The sequence below is a fragment of the Parasteatoda tepidariorum genome, chromosome 9 (assembly GCF_043381705.1).
Source record: "Parasteatoda tepidariorum isolate YZ-2023 chromosome 9, CAS_Ptep_4.0, whole genome shotgun sequence".
Classification (NCBI taxonomy): Eukaryota; Metazoa; Arthropoda; class Arachnida; order Araneae; family Theridiidae; genus Parasteatoda; species Parasteatoda tepidariorum.
In genome coordinates this window covers 23,889,868-23,907,525 of record NC_092212.1, presented here as the reverse complement: position 1 = coordinate 23,907,525, position 17,658 = coordinate 23,889,868, and the positions used below count along the sequence as shown (strand labels likewise).

At 26.4% G+C, this 17,658-nt stretch overlaps 1 protein-coding gene across 2 annotated transcripts in view; it reads left to right on the top strand.

The window, feature by feature from the left end:
- Positions 1–12,495, top strand: part of LOC107446292 (protein sel-1 homolog 1) — a 37,745-nt gene extending 25,250 nt beyond the window's left edge. For both annotated transcript variants that reach the window (XM_043050751.2, XM_043050752.2), the window contains exons 12-19: positions 318–380; positions 578–665; positions 1,892–2,040; positions 3,254–3,419; positions 5,956–6,030; positions 7,306–7,478; positions 9,274–9,396; positions 12,083–12,495. In XM_043050751.2, the coding sequence (XP_042906685.1) occupies positions 318–380; positions 578–665; positions 1,892–2,040; positions 3,254–3,419; positions 5,956–6,030; positions 7,306–7,478; positions 9,274–9,396; positions 12,083–12,217 (972 nt within the window). In that variant the 3' untranslated portion in view covers positions 12,218–12,495. The remainder of the gene's footprint in view (positions 1–317; positions 381–577; positions 666–1,891; positions 2,041–3,253; positions 3,420–5,955; positions 6,031–7,305; positions 7,479–9,273; positions 9,397–12,082) is intronic.
- Positions 12,496–17,658: the final 5,163 nt, after the last annotated feature.

Genomic DNA, 17,658 nt, shown 5'->3' with positions numbered 1-17,658 from the left:
TTTATTGAAAATTTGTTAACTTAGGTTATTTGTCCTGTTCATTATAAAGCTAAACAATGTTTTTTTTTTTTTTATCTAATTGTGTCTTATCGGAAGAGAAAGAAATATTTTGAATAAATTTTTCTGAGCCTTTTAACATGTAAATTTTTCTGAAATATATTAATCAATAGGTTGGTAAAATAAAATGTTTCATATTGTACAAATTAGAATAGATTAGAATTATTTTTGATATTTTTCCTTTCTATTTTTATTTTATATTCAAGATTTTAAAGTCAAACAAGTGTGTTTTAAATCATACTGTTTCTCTCTGTGTTTAGAATAACCCAGTTGGTCAGAGTGGTTTAGGTTTAATGTACCTTCATGGAAAGGGAGTTCCTAAAGTAAGAAACATTTTTAATTATTTTGTTTTAATAAGTTAAAAGTTATAATTGAACTAAATGCATGTCTAGATTTTGCAAAAAAATAATCCAGTTATTGTTGTATGTAATCAAGCCTATGTAAGCTAAATTTTGTAATATTTTATTTTTATTTTTTAATAAAATTGTCTCTTTTAAATTTTTTCTGAATATGTTATTAGGATTACAACAAGGCATTCAAATATTTTTCTGCAGCAGCTAATCAAGGCTGGGTAGATGGACAGTTGCAGCTTGGCAATATGTACTATAGTAAGATCTTTTATAATCTTAAAATCTCTCTCAAGTCTTCTCTAAACTGATATATATTTTTTATTTAACACATTAAAGGTTTGATTTTTGAACCAAATACTTGTTCATACGTATATATTTTCTAAAAAACGTGTGAGGAATTTTATATATTTTTTTAATATAATTTTATGTTTGTGTAAAGTATAGTAAAAGTATTGTGACTCACTTCTACTGAGGTAAGGCATAAATTTGAAAATTGCTTAGCAACCTATGTGAAGAAATGTCATTATACTCCACTAGGTGGTACTATGTATCCCACTACTGTGAACCTAGCAACACTGTGTCACTTCTGATAGGAAATATCATTAAGCATTGATTTCTTTGTTTTGTGAGCTCTCAACTATCATGCATCACAAGCTTGTAGTGCCAACAAAATATGTCACAGCAATACTCATTTGCCTCATTGTTACAATTAAAGAAGTTGTTGTGTTTGACGATGATTGGCAACCAAATGTTCCATTAGTGTCCTACTTGCATAGCCTCTTTTGTAGCAAACTTTAAATATCTCTTTGCAACATTATAAATTGTATTCATCTAGTATATCACTGTGATGTCCTATTAAAGTTTTAAATGAATCACTTAGCGTACTTTCAAATATTTTTCCTCACCTACTGCTTCCTCATAACATTTTGCTGTTTAAAATTTTCTATCTTTTCTTATAACATTTTTAGAACACCATTTATGATTATTAAAAAACTTTCTTTTTTCACCAGTTTTTTTATGTGTGGAAATAAATCAAATATTTTTATTAAATGTTATATGTTGATTTTATAATAAAAAAAATTATTAGATAAAAATCTATTTATGATTATTAAAAAACTTTCTTTTTTCACCAATTTTTTATATGTGGGGATAAATCAAATATTTTTATTAAATGTTATATGCTGATTTTATAATAAAAAAATTATTAGATAAAAATCTTAAACTCATTTTTTAATAAGGCATAACTAATAAAGTATGAACCTTAACCGAAGGTATTAGTCTTTATGTGATACATCTGTTAAAATGAAATAAAACTTTTAAATTGTTGTGATGTCTAGAGTATTTTAAATAAATGAAGAAAACTAATTGGGGTAAAATTTGAAAAATAAAAATGCTCAATTGTTAAAACTTCTTTTAAAAGATTTAGCATTTAATTTTTATTTTCATTTAATTAATCATATTTAATTTTTATGACATATTTTCAGGTGGCTTGGGAATTGAAACTGATTACAAAATGGCAATCAAGTATTACACTATGGCATCTCAATCTGGTCATGTTCTTGCTTTCTATAACTTAGCTATGATGCATGCTTCTGGAACGGGAACTGTTCGATCTTGCAGTACTGCTGTTGAGGTTAGTATTTTTTCCCCTGAAAGAAATCTCTCATTTTCATATTCATTTTCTATCCTTTTCTCAGAATCATAATGCTATGTTTTTTTTTCTTAACATTCATTTTTTTCTTCCCCATTGTCAAAAAATTTCAAAATAATTTAGTATTCATGCTTGCAAAATTTGGTACTTTTTGCTTAGCCAACACAAGCTAAAAGTCACCAATAAATATAGACCTTTGCCAACTTTTTTATTTATTTATTATTTTAAATTATATTAATTAAATAAAATAAAAATGTAGCTGAATTTTCTTGCATTTGACGAACTGCAAAATATCCAAAATTTTTATTTATAATAAGCTCAATAAGCAAAATTATGCCACAGTTAGGGAAATAAAGATAAAAAAATTTCATGTATATAGGTTTTGTTTGAGGGAATGTTCCCAGTTTTGCAGTCAGTTCTAACATGAAAGCATTCTGCCTTGTTTAGATGCAATTTTTCTATATAATCTTCTGTTTAGCAAAATTTTATCAAATTTCTCTGTTGCTAAGCAACAAGCTTTTTTAAAAAGAAATTTTCTCTTGTTGTCAAGTCTCCTTGTTAGAAATTAAACAGATGTTTGTTTATTTTTCTTTATGTTATTTCCTAATCACTTGAATAGTATTTGTAGAAAATGTTTAGAAATTAAATTTGCCAATTATTCAGGCAGCTGAAAGATTTAGATTTCCATTTTAAACTGAGTTCTTTATAGAAATAGTAATTTCTATAAAGAACTTTTTATTGTGAGAACTTTTTATGAAGAGTGCTCTACCTCTAGATCATGTAATATCGTAATTCTAGGATTAAACTGTAGTAATAATGGCAATTTGTTTTACACAAGATAAAATCATAGCTAGGAAAAAATTATGTAATTTAAATGAACTTATTGACATAATTTTAGGGTTAACTTAATTTCTTTAATTTATTATAAATTAGAATGGTTCGGAAGAGATATAAATCCAACCCTAAAATAAATATTTTTTTTTTTCATATAAAAAGCAAAGCAAATTTTTTTATGTTTTGGTTTTTCTTAAAAAATAAAAATTAGCATAAAAAACTAACTTAGTTTTTTTTTATTCATTGCCTTCTATGGATAAAAAATAAAAGTCTTTATTTGTCAAAATAAAAGTCTATATTTGTTCATATTTTATTATTTATTTAGTAATTATTTTTAAATTTAATATTTTACTGCTTTCAGTTGTTTAAAAATGTAGCGGAGAGAGGACGCTGGGGAACAAATCTGATGCAGGCCTACAATGATTACAAAGAAGGAAGAGTTAATGAAGCTCTTATTAAATACATTGTCTTAGCTGAGTTAGGATATGAAGTGGCCCAAAGCAATTCTGCTTTCATTTTAGACAGAGGTAAAGTATTTATTTATTTTTGAATTTTATTAAAATTTCTCTTTCAGACATTTATTGTTCACTTTACTTAAATAATGTGATATTTCAAAATTGTTTTTTGAAGCTTTTTAAGCAATGAAAATAAAGACACAATTGATAGCTTTAAACTCAAATCAGACAAATATTTCATACAATATTAAACTTTTTTTTAAAAAAAATCATTAATTCAAGGAAAATTTTCTAATTTTGTTGTAAATTATTAAAATTAATAACTCATTTTAAATTTATGAGTATATTAATGTTTCTAAATGTCTTCACAATATACGGATCTCCAGCACTTAGTTTATGGCCTGCAAATCATATCAATAAAAATAGCAGAATTTAGAGAGATTTCTTTTTTTTCTTCTCTTTTTTTAAAGAAGAAAAATTCAAAGTTTGTTGAAGATCTATTTCCCATAAATCCATTAGATGTGCCAAATCATATGCTAAGAAAATTTTTAAGCTATAATACGCAAACATTTACAAAAGTAATTGCAGAAAATATGTTTACAAGAATTTAATTGTTAAAAATATTATTGAAGCTATCCTGCCAATTTACAGTGAGTTTAATGGAAGACATGCATGTGAGAGCAAATTTTCTCAATTATTAACCTCAAAAAAATATAAATAAATGAATGAAAAAGAAGCAAACTTTCATGCTTGACTGATGATTCGAATTCATTTTGAATACAGCAATGTCAAATGCATATCCTGAATCTGATAAACTTGTAACTGGAAGAAAAAAAAAGTTTTTCACTTTAAGTTTTTGAATATTGTTATTCTTTTGTTTGTTGTGCATATTGTATGCCATTTCTTAAGTTTTTTGGCTTTTTTAGTATGCAGCATTTCTTATTAAATTCTTGAATATTATTATTTTTAGTATATTAACTTTATTTATTGTTTTATTTTTGACCTGCAACTAAGTTAGTTAGAATTATCTGGCTTATTGAAAATTTAGTTAGAAAAATATGGCACTTGTTAAATTTAGTTTAATTAATATGGTCTGCAGCATGGTTAAAGTTGTGCTAGATTGGTCCAAAGAATGCAGTTGTTGAGTAACTTTTCAAATATTAAAAAATTAAATCACATGTGTTTCATTTTTACAACACAAGGTGGATTTTATACATATTAACATTTTGCATCATTTTCATATTCTACATGGAGAGTCTTGACTAGAAATATGCAAAATTGTAATGAAGCAGCTATAAAAATAGCATATTATTTACTAAAATGTACAATTTCATGTAACTGAAGAGCTTTCAGGGAACAATCTTAAGCAAGTTATAAAACTTTAAATATATTGGACTTATAAATTATATCTCATTGCTGTATTAACTAAGTCTTGATGTAAATCAACTATTATTTGTTTTTCATTAAAATGCTAGAAGAACATATCAATGCATAACTGTAATCATTTGTAAGTTTATCTTTATTTATATTTTTTTACTAGTTTAACTTTATAATGGGAAAATATATACATAATTTTATGATTTTTTTTTCTGTTTCTCATTAAATAGAACACATAAAATAAAAATAATAATACAGAAAAGCAGTCAGATTTAAGTTTTAAAAAAGGGCAAAGCTAATTCAGTCTTACCTCGATCCATCGTTTCTGCATCTTTCGTTTTGTTGTATGGATTGCCTTGTTTGACCAGTTCCGTCACAAATACTATTCTCACAGTGTTATTCATACCTTTTTATATCCTTTCAGAAAGTAGCAAATTCCCGCATCTTTTCAGGAATTTCATTGACATTTAAAAAAAAAATTAAGTTATTTTATTTTTTGAAGAAAAACAAAGACTCCTAATGTTAATAATAGAGATAATTAAAATTTGTTACAGCTTTGGGAAAATACATCCAACATCATATTAGATATTGATGCATCAATTGATGAAAATGTCGAAACTTTAGGTGTGATGTCAGATGAAAAATTTATTACAGTAACTGGAAAAAGGCAAAATGATGCCGATGAGGAAGGTGAAATGGAATCACAACCAGTACCAACAGTTACAGAGGAATTCAAAACCTTTGAAACAGTGGAAAAATTTTGTATTTACTCTAATTTACAGTAAAAATTATTTATTACAACATTACAAATATCAAAAATTTATATGGGTTATGAAGAAAAATTGATCAAACCAAAATTTATCTATTTTAAATAAAATAAAAAAATTTTAAATAAATATTTTGCAGTGTTTTTTCAACTAAACAATTTTTATTCTTATTGTAAATGTTCTAATTTTTAACTGCATTAATTTATTATTTTTTAATACTTTTTTTAATCAATATTTTATATTGACCCTTTTCGTCGCTTTCCCGTAACTATCATTCGCAATTGATGGATCCATGAGAAACGATAGACTGCAATCAAACTTTTCACCTTCTTATTAATTTCTTAATAATTACTTTTATTTTGGTTTACATAAAAACATATTAGTAAAAGAAAACTTTTTATTGTATTTTTAAAAATTTATCACCTGAATTGAATAATTGGTATATTTACCTTTTTTTTATTCAGGTGATTTGGATATTGTTTCTAAGAATGAAACCTTCTTTCGAGCTCTTATGTATTGGAGTCGAGCTGCTGGGCAAGGTAAATATGTACTTTTGTTTTCTTATAAGGTATTGGTCATGAGCTCTGAAAAAGTCTTGAGTTTTAGTTAGATACTCAAAGACTAGCTCACTTTCAAAAAATGTGGCATTAGTTATCATAAAATGATTTGTTGATCATGCTATAAACTAAATTAAAAATAATTGCAAACTGAATTAAATCTTAAAAAAATATTTTTATTGAGATTTTCATTAGGTTGAATAGTACAAACATTTAATTAGAAGTTTAGTACGAACATTTAATTAGAGGAGAAATCTAAGTTTTTGAATTCAACTATCTAAAATATTTTGATTGTACATTCAACATGTAGTTTGAATGTAATTGATACATCTTAATGGTATAGTACAACAATAAGTTATTGAGAGGAAAAATATTTGTTTCAATTTAACTTCCATAGACAGGGGTCTGTCCAGGCCGAATTTACTACCGTTTAGCGGTACTTTCACAAATTCAACTTTAGGAAAAACGGTAGTTTCACAAATTCAATTTTAGGAAAAACGGCAGTTACACAAANAAAAATGTGGTATTAGTTATCATAGAATGATTTGTTGATCATGCTATAAACTAAATTAAAAATCATTGCAAACTGAATTAAATCTTAAAAAATATTTTTATTGAGATCTTGATTAGGTTGAATAGTACAAACAATTAATTAGAACTTTAGTACAAACATTTAATTAGAAATTTAGTACAAACATTTAATTAGAGTAAAAATCTAAGCTTTTGAGTTCAACTATCTAAAATATTTTGATCGTACATTCAACATGTAGTTTGAATGTAATTGATACATCTTAATGGTATAGTATAACAATAAGTTGTTGAGAGGAAAAATATTTGTTTCAATTTAACTTCCATAGAGTCTAGAAACACTGATAAAAAAGACAATTTTAACATGTATTATGTTAAAAAAGTATGAAAAGTCATCATGCGTTTATGTTTAATCACAAAATATGCCCTTTTCTGATATCTTTGCATTTATAATAACACTTTAACAAATATAAAATTATTTTTTTACTTAAAAAGGTGTGATGCTTATGAATTATTTAAAGTTCAAAATATGGCTTAATGGCTTTTAATTTGTTCACATTTATTTACAGCTTAGAAATAAATTCTTATAGAAACATTTGTATCTAAATTCATTTAAATAATAGTTATTTGTTATAAGTATAGTTATTTGTATTGATTGCACTAGTTTGTACAATTACAATTAACAAATGAAGTTACAGTTGTGGAACTCAGGTATTTAATTTTTATCAGGTTATTCGATTGCTCGAGTGAAAGTAGGTGATTATTACTACTATGGTTATGGTACAGAAGTTGATTATGAATTTGCTGCGAATCAGTATCGAATGGCATCAGAACAGCAACACAATGCTCAAGCTATGTTTAATCTGGGTTATATGCATGAGCAGGGCTTAGGAATGAAAAAGGTACATTTAAAATTATTTTGTTTTAAGGGTTTTTAGAAAATACTTTTATAAATATTGAAAATAGGATATATTCAATTTTATAATTATTTACAATATTTGTTTATTTTAGAGTGGTTTTTTTACCCTAAATATCCAATATGGATCAAAAGAATGTAAAATATTTTATGCCTTATTTTTTTGAGAGGTTTCATTCAACTTTAACTGACAGAGGCATTAAAATTGAAACATTGTGTACAATTTCATTTTTTTAAAAGTAACTTTTTTATAATTATATATTTTTAATACTTACCTTAATTTCTAAAAAAAAAACATTTTGAAATGAAAAAAGTAATTTAACAAAATAAAATGTTTATTCTTATCTTTAACCAGAAATTATAAAAGTTTGGTTTAAAAAATATATTCTTTAAAATTGTTAGTTTTAAATCAAAGTTAAAATTATGTTTTGATGGATAATTATTTATGAGTTCTCTCTAAGAGATGTATACCCCAAAATAAACTGACTCCTTAAATAAGATCCCTAATTTTTTTGAAGATTAGTCACATGCTTACTTTCAGTAGTGTTCCTGCTCAAATTTTTTGCTGTTTTTTTTTAACACATTTATCTCATACTGTTCTAAGTTTATGTAGAGTCTCTTTAAACTTAAGTTAAAATCAAATCTGTAAATTAAAGGAAAGAAAAGTATACCGTATATTCCGACGTATAACGCGCACTTTTAATACAAAAAATAACATTGGAATTTACGGGTGCGCGGTATACGCCGAATATGAAAAATTGTAGATTAAAAAAATTTCAATATAGAAAAATACTTTTATTTTAAAGAAATAGCATACCTTTACCTATATACTTTATTGATTTTCGTTATTACATAAATAGTTCATTATATTCGACTTCCGTTATTTCTTCAGGCACGTCATCACAATTTGTTTCGTCTTCATCATCTGTGTTACCCTCATCCATAAATAAACAGTCATCTTCTGATCCGTCCAGATTATTTCAAATGCTGCATTTTTTTGAATGATTTTCTAACCATCTCAGGCTTAATTTCATCCCATGCTTTTAATATCCATTCGCACACTGTTTCCAAACTTGCATGACGCATATGTCCTCCTTTCGTAAAGGCTTTCTCGCCCTCCAACATCCAAGTGTTCCACTGTTTCTTTAAATTGGCTTTAAGTGGTTTGTTTAAGCAGACGTCCTATGGCTGAACTAATGGTGTCAATCCGCCCGGAATAACTGCCATATCGGTGTTACATTCTTTCAACAATTTTTTTGTAGTATCTGTAAGGTGGGACAACTCTACCTTCACATACATGCCAAATTCAATTCTTTTATTTTTGCAAAAGATAGGGGAAAAAAACTTTTTATTTACGATCTTGAAAGACGAGATATTGTACATGTACAATCCAAATTTTCTTGCTCGTTATACGAAGAGTATATCTTAAAATGTAAAAAAAGTATTAGAAATTACGGGTGCACGCTATACGCCGGGGCACGTTATGCGCCGGAATATACGGTACTTCATTCTGAACCAGCTTATATGAAGAAATTCTTTTAATGCATAATTAAAAGCTTATTTTATATACCTAGATCATATATAGCATGATTTGAAAACTATTTTTCTAAAAATTAAAATTTATTGAAAATGCATCAAGGATTAAATAAAGATGCAGTTGTTTTAAATGGTTCATTTTGTTGGAATAGTTGTATTTTTGAAAAATTCAAACTTTATTACTTAGTACTTGTAAATATTACTACTATTTTTGATATTATTGTTAACTAAGCATTTTATCTTAGGATATTCATTTAGCAAAAAGGTATTATGATCAAGCTGCTGAAACAAGTACAGATGCTCAAGTACCTGTGGCGCTAGCCTTAGCGAAACTGGGAATTGTTTACAGTCTGCAACACATACAAGAGGTATTTTTTTAACGTTATCTAATGTTAAATATAGCTCAATATGGATAGAAAAGAAAATTTAATTTAAAAAAAAGATTGATCTTGAAGTAAAAATATAATTCAATAATACTGTGTATAGTTTACTAAAGAAAAGTTCTCTTTAAAAAAAAATAAGTAATAATTTTTTACCTGTTTACTTTAATGCTTTTCAGTTTAGAAATGTGCATTTATAAATACTGATGATTAATTTATAAAATGAATTTCAAAATTTTTTTTTCAAGAACTCTGCTTTAAATTTCAGTTCTGAACATGCATAGATACTAGGCCTGTAATATAATAAATAAGAGTTAGCAGAGTCAAGTTCTCATTAGAATCGATTTCACTACATCATTCTTCTTGTCATGCTTTTCTGTGTAAAGATGCATACTAATAAATAAATAGAGAAGATTCAATTATAAAATTAATTCAATTGAATTTCAGATCTGAACATGCGGAGATATTTAGTGCCATGTAATATAACAATCAAACAAGAGTTAGCAGAGTTTAGTTTTCATTAGATTCAATTTCTGTATGTCTGGTAAAATATTAACTGTTAAGCTGGCCAATATGTAATATATTGGTCTTAGGTTTGCAATCCTAAATCTAATTTACATTAATAAGAAAAAAAATTTCTTATGGACTTGAGAATTGCTAATAGTATATTTAATTTTTTTCAATTAAAATCTTGTTTTAGAAACTAATAATGATTCTATCTGTAATTTTCTTCTTTTTATAATTTTGTAATAAATTACATTCAAATTGTACATATAATAAATTAATGTCATTGATTTTTCTATTGTACTTTTTTTTCAGGGTATAGATATTCTTGTAAAACTATAAACAATACTATTGATTATTTTTAAATGAAAACTGATAAACAAAAACTTACACATCGTAAGCTTACAGCCTTCCTTTCAATTCTTATATACTAAAAGAAGACTAAGAAAAATTTTAAATTGTGCGACCTTATAATAAAGAAGTATATTCAGGGATGTGATTCTTCCGCGGATCCGCTGATTTCCGCTTTTTTCAGATTTTTCCATATCTTCCCGCGCGGAAAATTTTTTTATGCAGTAAATGATATTTTGTTAAAAAAAAATTTCTTCTGCGGAGCAAAAGTATTGAAGCCCCCAATAAACCTTCTTCACATGTCAATCTGCTGGCTGGGGTAAAAGTGGTTGACCTTGGTAAAACAATGCCGTCATCTACTACACTACTCTCTTATCTTTTCAGGGGTGAAAGACTTTTTAAAATTTCCGACCATGTTCCAAAAACTTTTTGGGAGTCGAACGAACGATATAGTCGGACTTGCGACGAACTCCCCCCCCCCTGCAGTAGCCTCCTGAAAAAATGATCTTCAGAAGAAAATGGGTAGAATTTCGGCATGTACGCTGTAGCCTTGACAACCGCGACTTCCGCGATAGATTGGAAAAAAGAAAAAAAGTCCTAAGCAGTTTCGTTTCGGCCGCTGATATTTGATTTCTTTTGATTGGCTGATTTACAGAATTTTAAATATTAGGAACTGGGCCAGAATCTGCTAAAATTGCGATTCTTATTCAGATGATTTTTATGTAAATCATCGATTTTCGTATTTAATTGATTTAAAAGTTACTAGTTGAGATTCGTTTTTACACGATTTAAAAATCATTACTCGCAATTCCCATTCACGCAATTTAAAAATTCAATATCGCGATTTGCATTTAAGCGTTNAAACTAATAATGATTCTATCTGTAATTTTTTTCTTTTTATAATTTTGTAATAAATTACATTCAAATTATATAATAAATTAATGTCATTGATTTTTCTATTGTATTTTTTTTCAGGGTATAGATATTCTTGTAAAACTAACTCCAATTATAAACAATACTATTGATTATTTTTAAATGAAAACTGATAAACAAAAACTTACACATCGTAAGCTTACAGCCTTCCCTTCAATTCTTATATACTAAAAGAAGACTAAGAAAAATTTTAAATTGTGCGACCTTATAAATAAAGATGTATATTACATAGTTGAAAGTTTTATTTTACTTGAGCTACTTTTTAAAACTTATTTTGTTTTAGTTCCTTTATAAGTATAGTTATTTGTNTTTTGACTGTTTTTAACTGCTTTTTCAATTGCAAAAAATTTACAAACAATAATGTATAATTTTTTTTCCAAGCGAAGTATTTTTTATTGTTAATATTTACTAATAACTTGTTATATAACTGTAAATAATATAAAAAATATTAAAAATTAATTTTGAACTAATTTCTTTACACATTATTTATTCTTTTACAATCCAGTCATTTTAACTGCTTTTGCGCAATATAGGTATATACTAAATTTCAGTCTTTCTAGTGTTAATTTAATTTCGAAGTAAACTTTTATCTTCTGGAAGAAAAAATAATAAAAAGATAGCATTGTATTAGAAGAAAGATATAAAGTATAAATAAACAAAATAATGTATACAACAGATATTTGATAGACTTTCATGTCATTGTCGATACTTGCGAATGCATATTGTGTTGATATTCGAACAGTCTTGCACTTTTTTTTTAATTCATTAGAATATATTGAAATTATGTATTTCACATAATGTACAATTGCTGTATTTATTTATTCATTATTTTATAGGTATATTAAATAAATGTTAATTGATCAATTTTTTGTTTTCTTTATTTCAGTTAAATTTTGATGCCCTTCTGCCAAATATAAATATGAATAACATACTGGGTCCTGATTGGGATTTGTATATTATGACGACTCTAGCTGTGTTATTAGGAGTTGTTGTTTACTTCAGAAGAGGACCTCAAGGCTAACAATGTTATTCTTTTATTAAAAAAATTCAGTTAAATTAATTATTCACTTTGAAAAGAATATTAGTACAATTTTTAAAAAAAACTTTTTGTGCCGTTTAAAAATATATATTTTTTTTCCAGTTTCACATTTTGTTGTCATAATATATCATATTTTTAAATACTCTTATGTGATAATAAAATTTGCAATATTTATTTATTCACATAGAAATATTATAATTTGTTCTGTATTAAAAAAATTTTTTTTTACTGAAATAAAACAATGTGTCCTCCACTGAAAATGTTTTTGTTTTGTTTAAATTTATTTTTACACATTTAAACTAAACAATGATTGAACACAAGAGCAAAATTTTAAACAGTATACTAAATTAATACAATTTATTTATAAAATGACTTACTTCAATTTATTAGATGCACAGTTGAAGGTCTCCCTATCATTAAAAATTTTCTATAACGTATATAAAAGTAAAAAAAGATAGAAGAACAATATCGAACTTATCAATTTTCTGTTTGATTTAATTCATTATATAACATATTTATTGTATCAATTTGAGAAAACAAATATAGTTGATGCATTCAAAAAAGCTAGGAAGTAGGGATGAAATATTAAATCAAATACATCTTGTCTTTAAAATTGAGGATATTTATTTAACTATCAACATTAATTCATTTTGTTTAGTCTTTAAATTTTATAAATCCCTATAAATGAAGGTATATACTAAGTGACAGTCTGAGAGTTTTAAAAGTGGGAGGAGGTTCCAAGTGCATTTGGAAACAAATAGTTGACGAATAACTTAACGAAACTTATCTCGGCAGAAAATTAAGACCCCAGGACACAATCAGTTTAAATTGAGTATTAAGGATTTATAGAACTCGTCAATTAGAAGCATGTTGATAAAAAAAAAGCAAGATATAATCTTTATTTCTATAGACAACAAATATAAGTTCATTTAGTTAAATTCACTAAAATGATAAATTCTTCATCTGATCAGCTCTCCAGCAGAAAAAAAAATTGAGGTGCATCTTATGTGGTTTATTTTTTGTTATAAAAATGACCATTAAAAGATCTTTTTCCATCAATGTCAATACATAACTTGTTTAACAAGAACATTAATTCAAAAAAAAAATTAACTCTAGACTCTAAATTAAGATATTCTCTAAAATAAATAGAAATTAAAATTTCATATATTTCTCTTTTAGTAAATGTTAAATTAAAATTTATAAAATAAAGTTGGAAGCTTACGGATGTAAAGCAAAGAGTTTGAATTCATTTTCGACAGTTTTTTGCCTATCATTATATATATACAACTGATTAAAATAAAATTCAAGACATTCTGCTTTTAAATACTAAGTTAAATATGATTTTGAATAAGAGAGACAATAAAAAATTATGGAAGACGAAAAAAAAAAAATGCCTATGAAAACAAAACCTCACTTGTCTAAGTAGCAATGTTTAAGTTTCACTTGATATGATCTTCTCAGCATTGAGCCTGTTGGTAAAATTGCACAGAACTTTTCTTGCTATGCACTATTTTTCCATTCAGGTACATGGGGAAACTGGTTTTCTGATGCAGGAAAGTAGGCATCAGAAAGTTTGAGAAAAGCCAGAACTAACGCTGAACATTCTGGCTAAAGCTCTTCTGGGGAAAGATGCAAATATCCATGTTTGGCCTTAGGAGCTAGCACACTTGTAAAAGCATATTTTTAAATGAATAACATGCAAGTTTAAAAAAAGTATTTCTATACCCAACAACCAAGATAATAAATTATTCTTTTTATATATTTAGTATTTTTTCTAAATGATTTTGCATTTCTTAAACATAGTTTACTGCCTACAGGACAGAAATTTCATCAAATTATTTCTTCTATAGCTGAGTTTAATTTTTGCTTGTCAAAATATGGGAAGAGAAGTCAAACTTTAACTAATTAACAAAAATGGAGTTAGCCTGTAAGTAATTCCTTCCTTACATTAAAACTAGTTCACCTAAATCTCATTTATGATGCCAGACTGACAACACAAATTAAACGAGATAGAAAAAACAATTCACTCCTTAGACTTCAAGGCTGTGAACAAAAGCGGGGCAACAAATAACGTGTTAATTTAAAAATTAGTTTTTTGTATAAATCATTTAATTTTACCAAATTCATCATTCATTCATAAATAAACGTTAAAACTTCTATCAAAATATTTTTTTTTCTTTCTTCCTAGTATAACAGAAAATACTAATTTAATAAAAATTCTGACCATAAAAAAACTAAATTATTCAACAATATCTGGTTAGTATTTTAGTAAATTTGTATGAAAATAAGTAAGCAGAGACTACTAGTTTTAAGATGATGAAATAGACAGTGATATGGACAAAAAAAGATATATTAAATATACATTTGACATTTTCACAAATTTAACAGACACTCCATAAAAAATCCCTATAAAAACAAGAATTTTCCCTAGATCTAATGTAAGGAAAACTGGCATATTTATGCAGGTCAAAGTGTGAATTTTTAAATGCTGGATTGTGTATTAAATAAGTCAAAATTAATTGGAGGAAATAAATTCTATTTTAATGATTTTTAGGTTTCTAGGATTATGGATACGCTACCGTGCCACAGGTCTTGGGTTCGATCCTCAGGCTGGGCAAGGTTGACTCAGCCTTTCATCCCTTCAGTGGGTCGATAAATGAGTACCAAGCATGCTTGGGAACTAAATGCTGGGGGTTTCGCGTTCGGCTGACCACCTAATCGGAACATCTGCTCCTGCACCCCAGAGCCAAAGGTCAAGAAAACTGAGATGGGCACAGTAGGCCTTGGCCCTCTTTGAGCTGTTGCGCCACTGAGTTTAGTTGATTAGGGTTATGGATGCATGTTAAGGATAGATCATACAAGAGGAGTTAGTTGAGAGAACATTAATTTTAAAAATGTGTAATAATTGTATTCTGCTTAAGAAAATAATTGCACTTTAAATCACAAATAAGAATATAATTTTTATTGATATTTTGTATCAATTTTTTGAAAGGGCTAAATTTATCTAGTTTTATTCAAGCCATTTAGAAAAAAAATTTTTTGTTTTCTTCTTATGAGCATTTAAAAAAAAAATCTTTTAAGTTGCATTTCAAGCACTTGTATTTAAAAGAGAATCAAGAGAAAAAAAATTATGTTTTTAAAATTTACTTCCTTTATCACAAGTAGAATGATTTTATGATGTGATGGGTGATGAAAAGTAAATTTTAAAATGCAAGTCTGTTAACTTTTTTCCTCCTATAAACAGAAAATTAATCTTCTGCCTTTTTATTATTATTACTTTTTTTTGAAAATTTCCTAAACATTTTCTAAGAGTTTTCTAGGAAATTGACAATAAATGGTTTCTTACTAAAGAATATAGATGTAACAAATAATGATTTGGTTGAATATTCGGCCAAAAAAATCAGTCAATTAGCAAATTTTTTATTAAAAAAATCGTTAATAAATATTTTTTCTTTATATAGAAATAAGTTTAGTCATTATTGAAAAATAATCCAAACTTAGCTGTATTATTGGTATGGAGTGAAAGGAAAAAAATGTTTAAGATAATAAAAATCATTAGATATTAAAATTTAAAATATTTAAGATGAAAAAAAAAACAGACTAACAGTTATTAAAAAAAGTTGAAAAGAAATAGGAAAAAATATCATCTTAAATTTTTTAAATAAAACTTTAGTTAAAAATATTTTCTGGAAAACAAAATTATTCATAAAACATTAAAAAAAAAAAAAAGATATCTATTAGAAATGCAGCTCCATCATAAAAATACCTATAAAAAACAAAGATTATCTACAAAAGTAAAATAGAAAAATAAAAAGTATAAAAATCGATCTTAATTTTTGAAAGAAAATTTTAAAACTAAACATTTCAGTTTTCCAATTACTGTATTTTCAAGAAAAAATAAAGATTAAAGTTTAATTCACACCCTCTTAATTATCACATCATAACATAAAAACATCTGTATAAACATAAGTTTTTTGAAAAAGAAAAAGCTAGATAAAAACCAAAACAAAAATAGTTCTTAAATTTTAAAAGAAAGATTTAATCTTAATTTAACTTTTCTACATTGCAGTATTTATAGAAAAAAGTGACCATAAAAGAATAACGTTCATTAGAAGAGCTCTTTAAAAAATACTGACATATTAAAAACTCTAATAAAAAGAAAGGTTAATAAAAATTCAAAAGAGGAACAGAAAAAAAGTATTCTTAGTTCTGAAATAAAACTTTAATATTGAAAATCACAGTTTTCTATGTTACTAGTTTGTCTTACTGTACAAGAAAAGAGTGAGAATAAAGAAATAAAATCTATTAAAAGCACATCTTTAACATGCTTTGCTTTAGTTAACCTAGAAAAACAAAACAAATAAAATTTAAAAAAAGTTTTAATTTTTAAAACAGTAACTCAAACCTCAATTTTTAAAACATAGGGTGGTGAAAAAACGATGATTTGCCTCAATATAATACAAATGAGAAATAAAAATCAGCATTACAAAATTCTTGGCTTAGTATAAAGTAATCAAGTATCAAGTCTTCAAATTTCGCTTTTCCATGTCTTTCAGAACATAAATTAACAAGTTATAGAACGTAAATATGTTTAAACTAGGAGGCTTCGCCCCCTGCTCGCTGGCGCTCGGCAACCCCCGAAACTGCTTTTGCAGTTCATTTCCGATTGCTTCGCAATCCGATGCTCGCTTTGCTCGCTCATTGGATACGTTCTTAACGTCTAGCTTTTGTATACTTTTTTGAACACTGAAGTTCCGAAAACTTTTCTCTGTAGAAAATTCTAAACCTATGCATTTCAATATTAATTCGAAATTGCAAACAGTTCACATATTTTTCCTAATCACACTGTTCTAAATTTTCAGTTGTTGAGAAAAGTAACTGTTGTAAGTTTTGCTTTAAAGTCTTTCCCACCAGAGGGTTAAAACCACGTGTTGTAAAACAATATGAAATAGTACTGAACGCCGGATGTAAAGCATCGGCTTCGATGAAGATAATTTTGTGAGAATTTTTTTGATAATGCGGTGAGAATTCACCCGATTAGACATATGATGCTCACTACGTGCTCTTGCGCGCCGAAGCCTATCAATTAAAAATGAAAACTGTTGCCAACGAGAGAAAAGAAATATCATCGGTTTTATTGATAAATGCGTATTAGCGTTTAATATAATATAGATACTATTTCTAATAATGTATAGTATGAAATACAATTTTATAGATTATTTTTTATTAAATCTATTAAAATTTCGCCCCGAAAAAATTTATCAAAAACATTTTTCAGAAATAATATTTCGCCGAATATTCGACCAACCGAATACCAAATGGTAGCCAAATATCTGTTACATCCCTAGTAAAGATCATAAAGAAGTATGACTGTTAAGCATAACAATAAAAGTAAACACTAATTAACAATTGAATAAACTGTC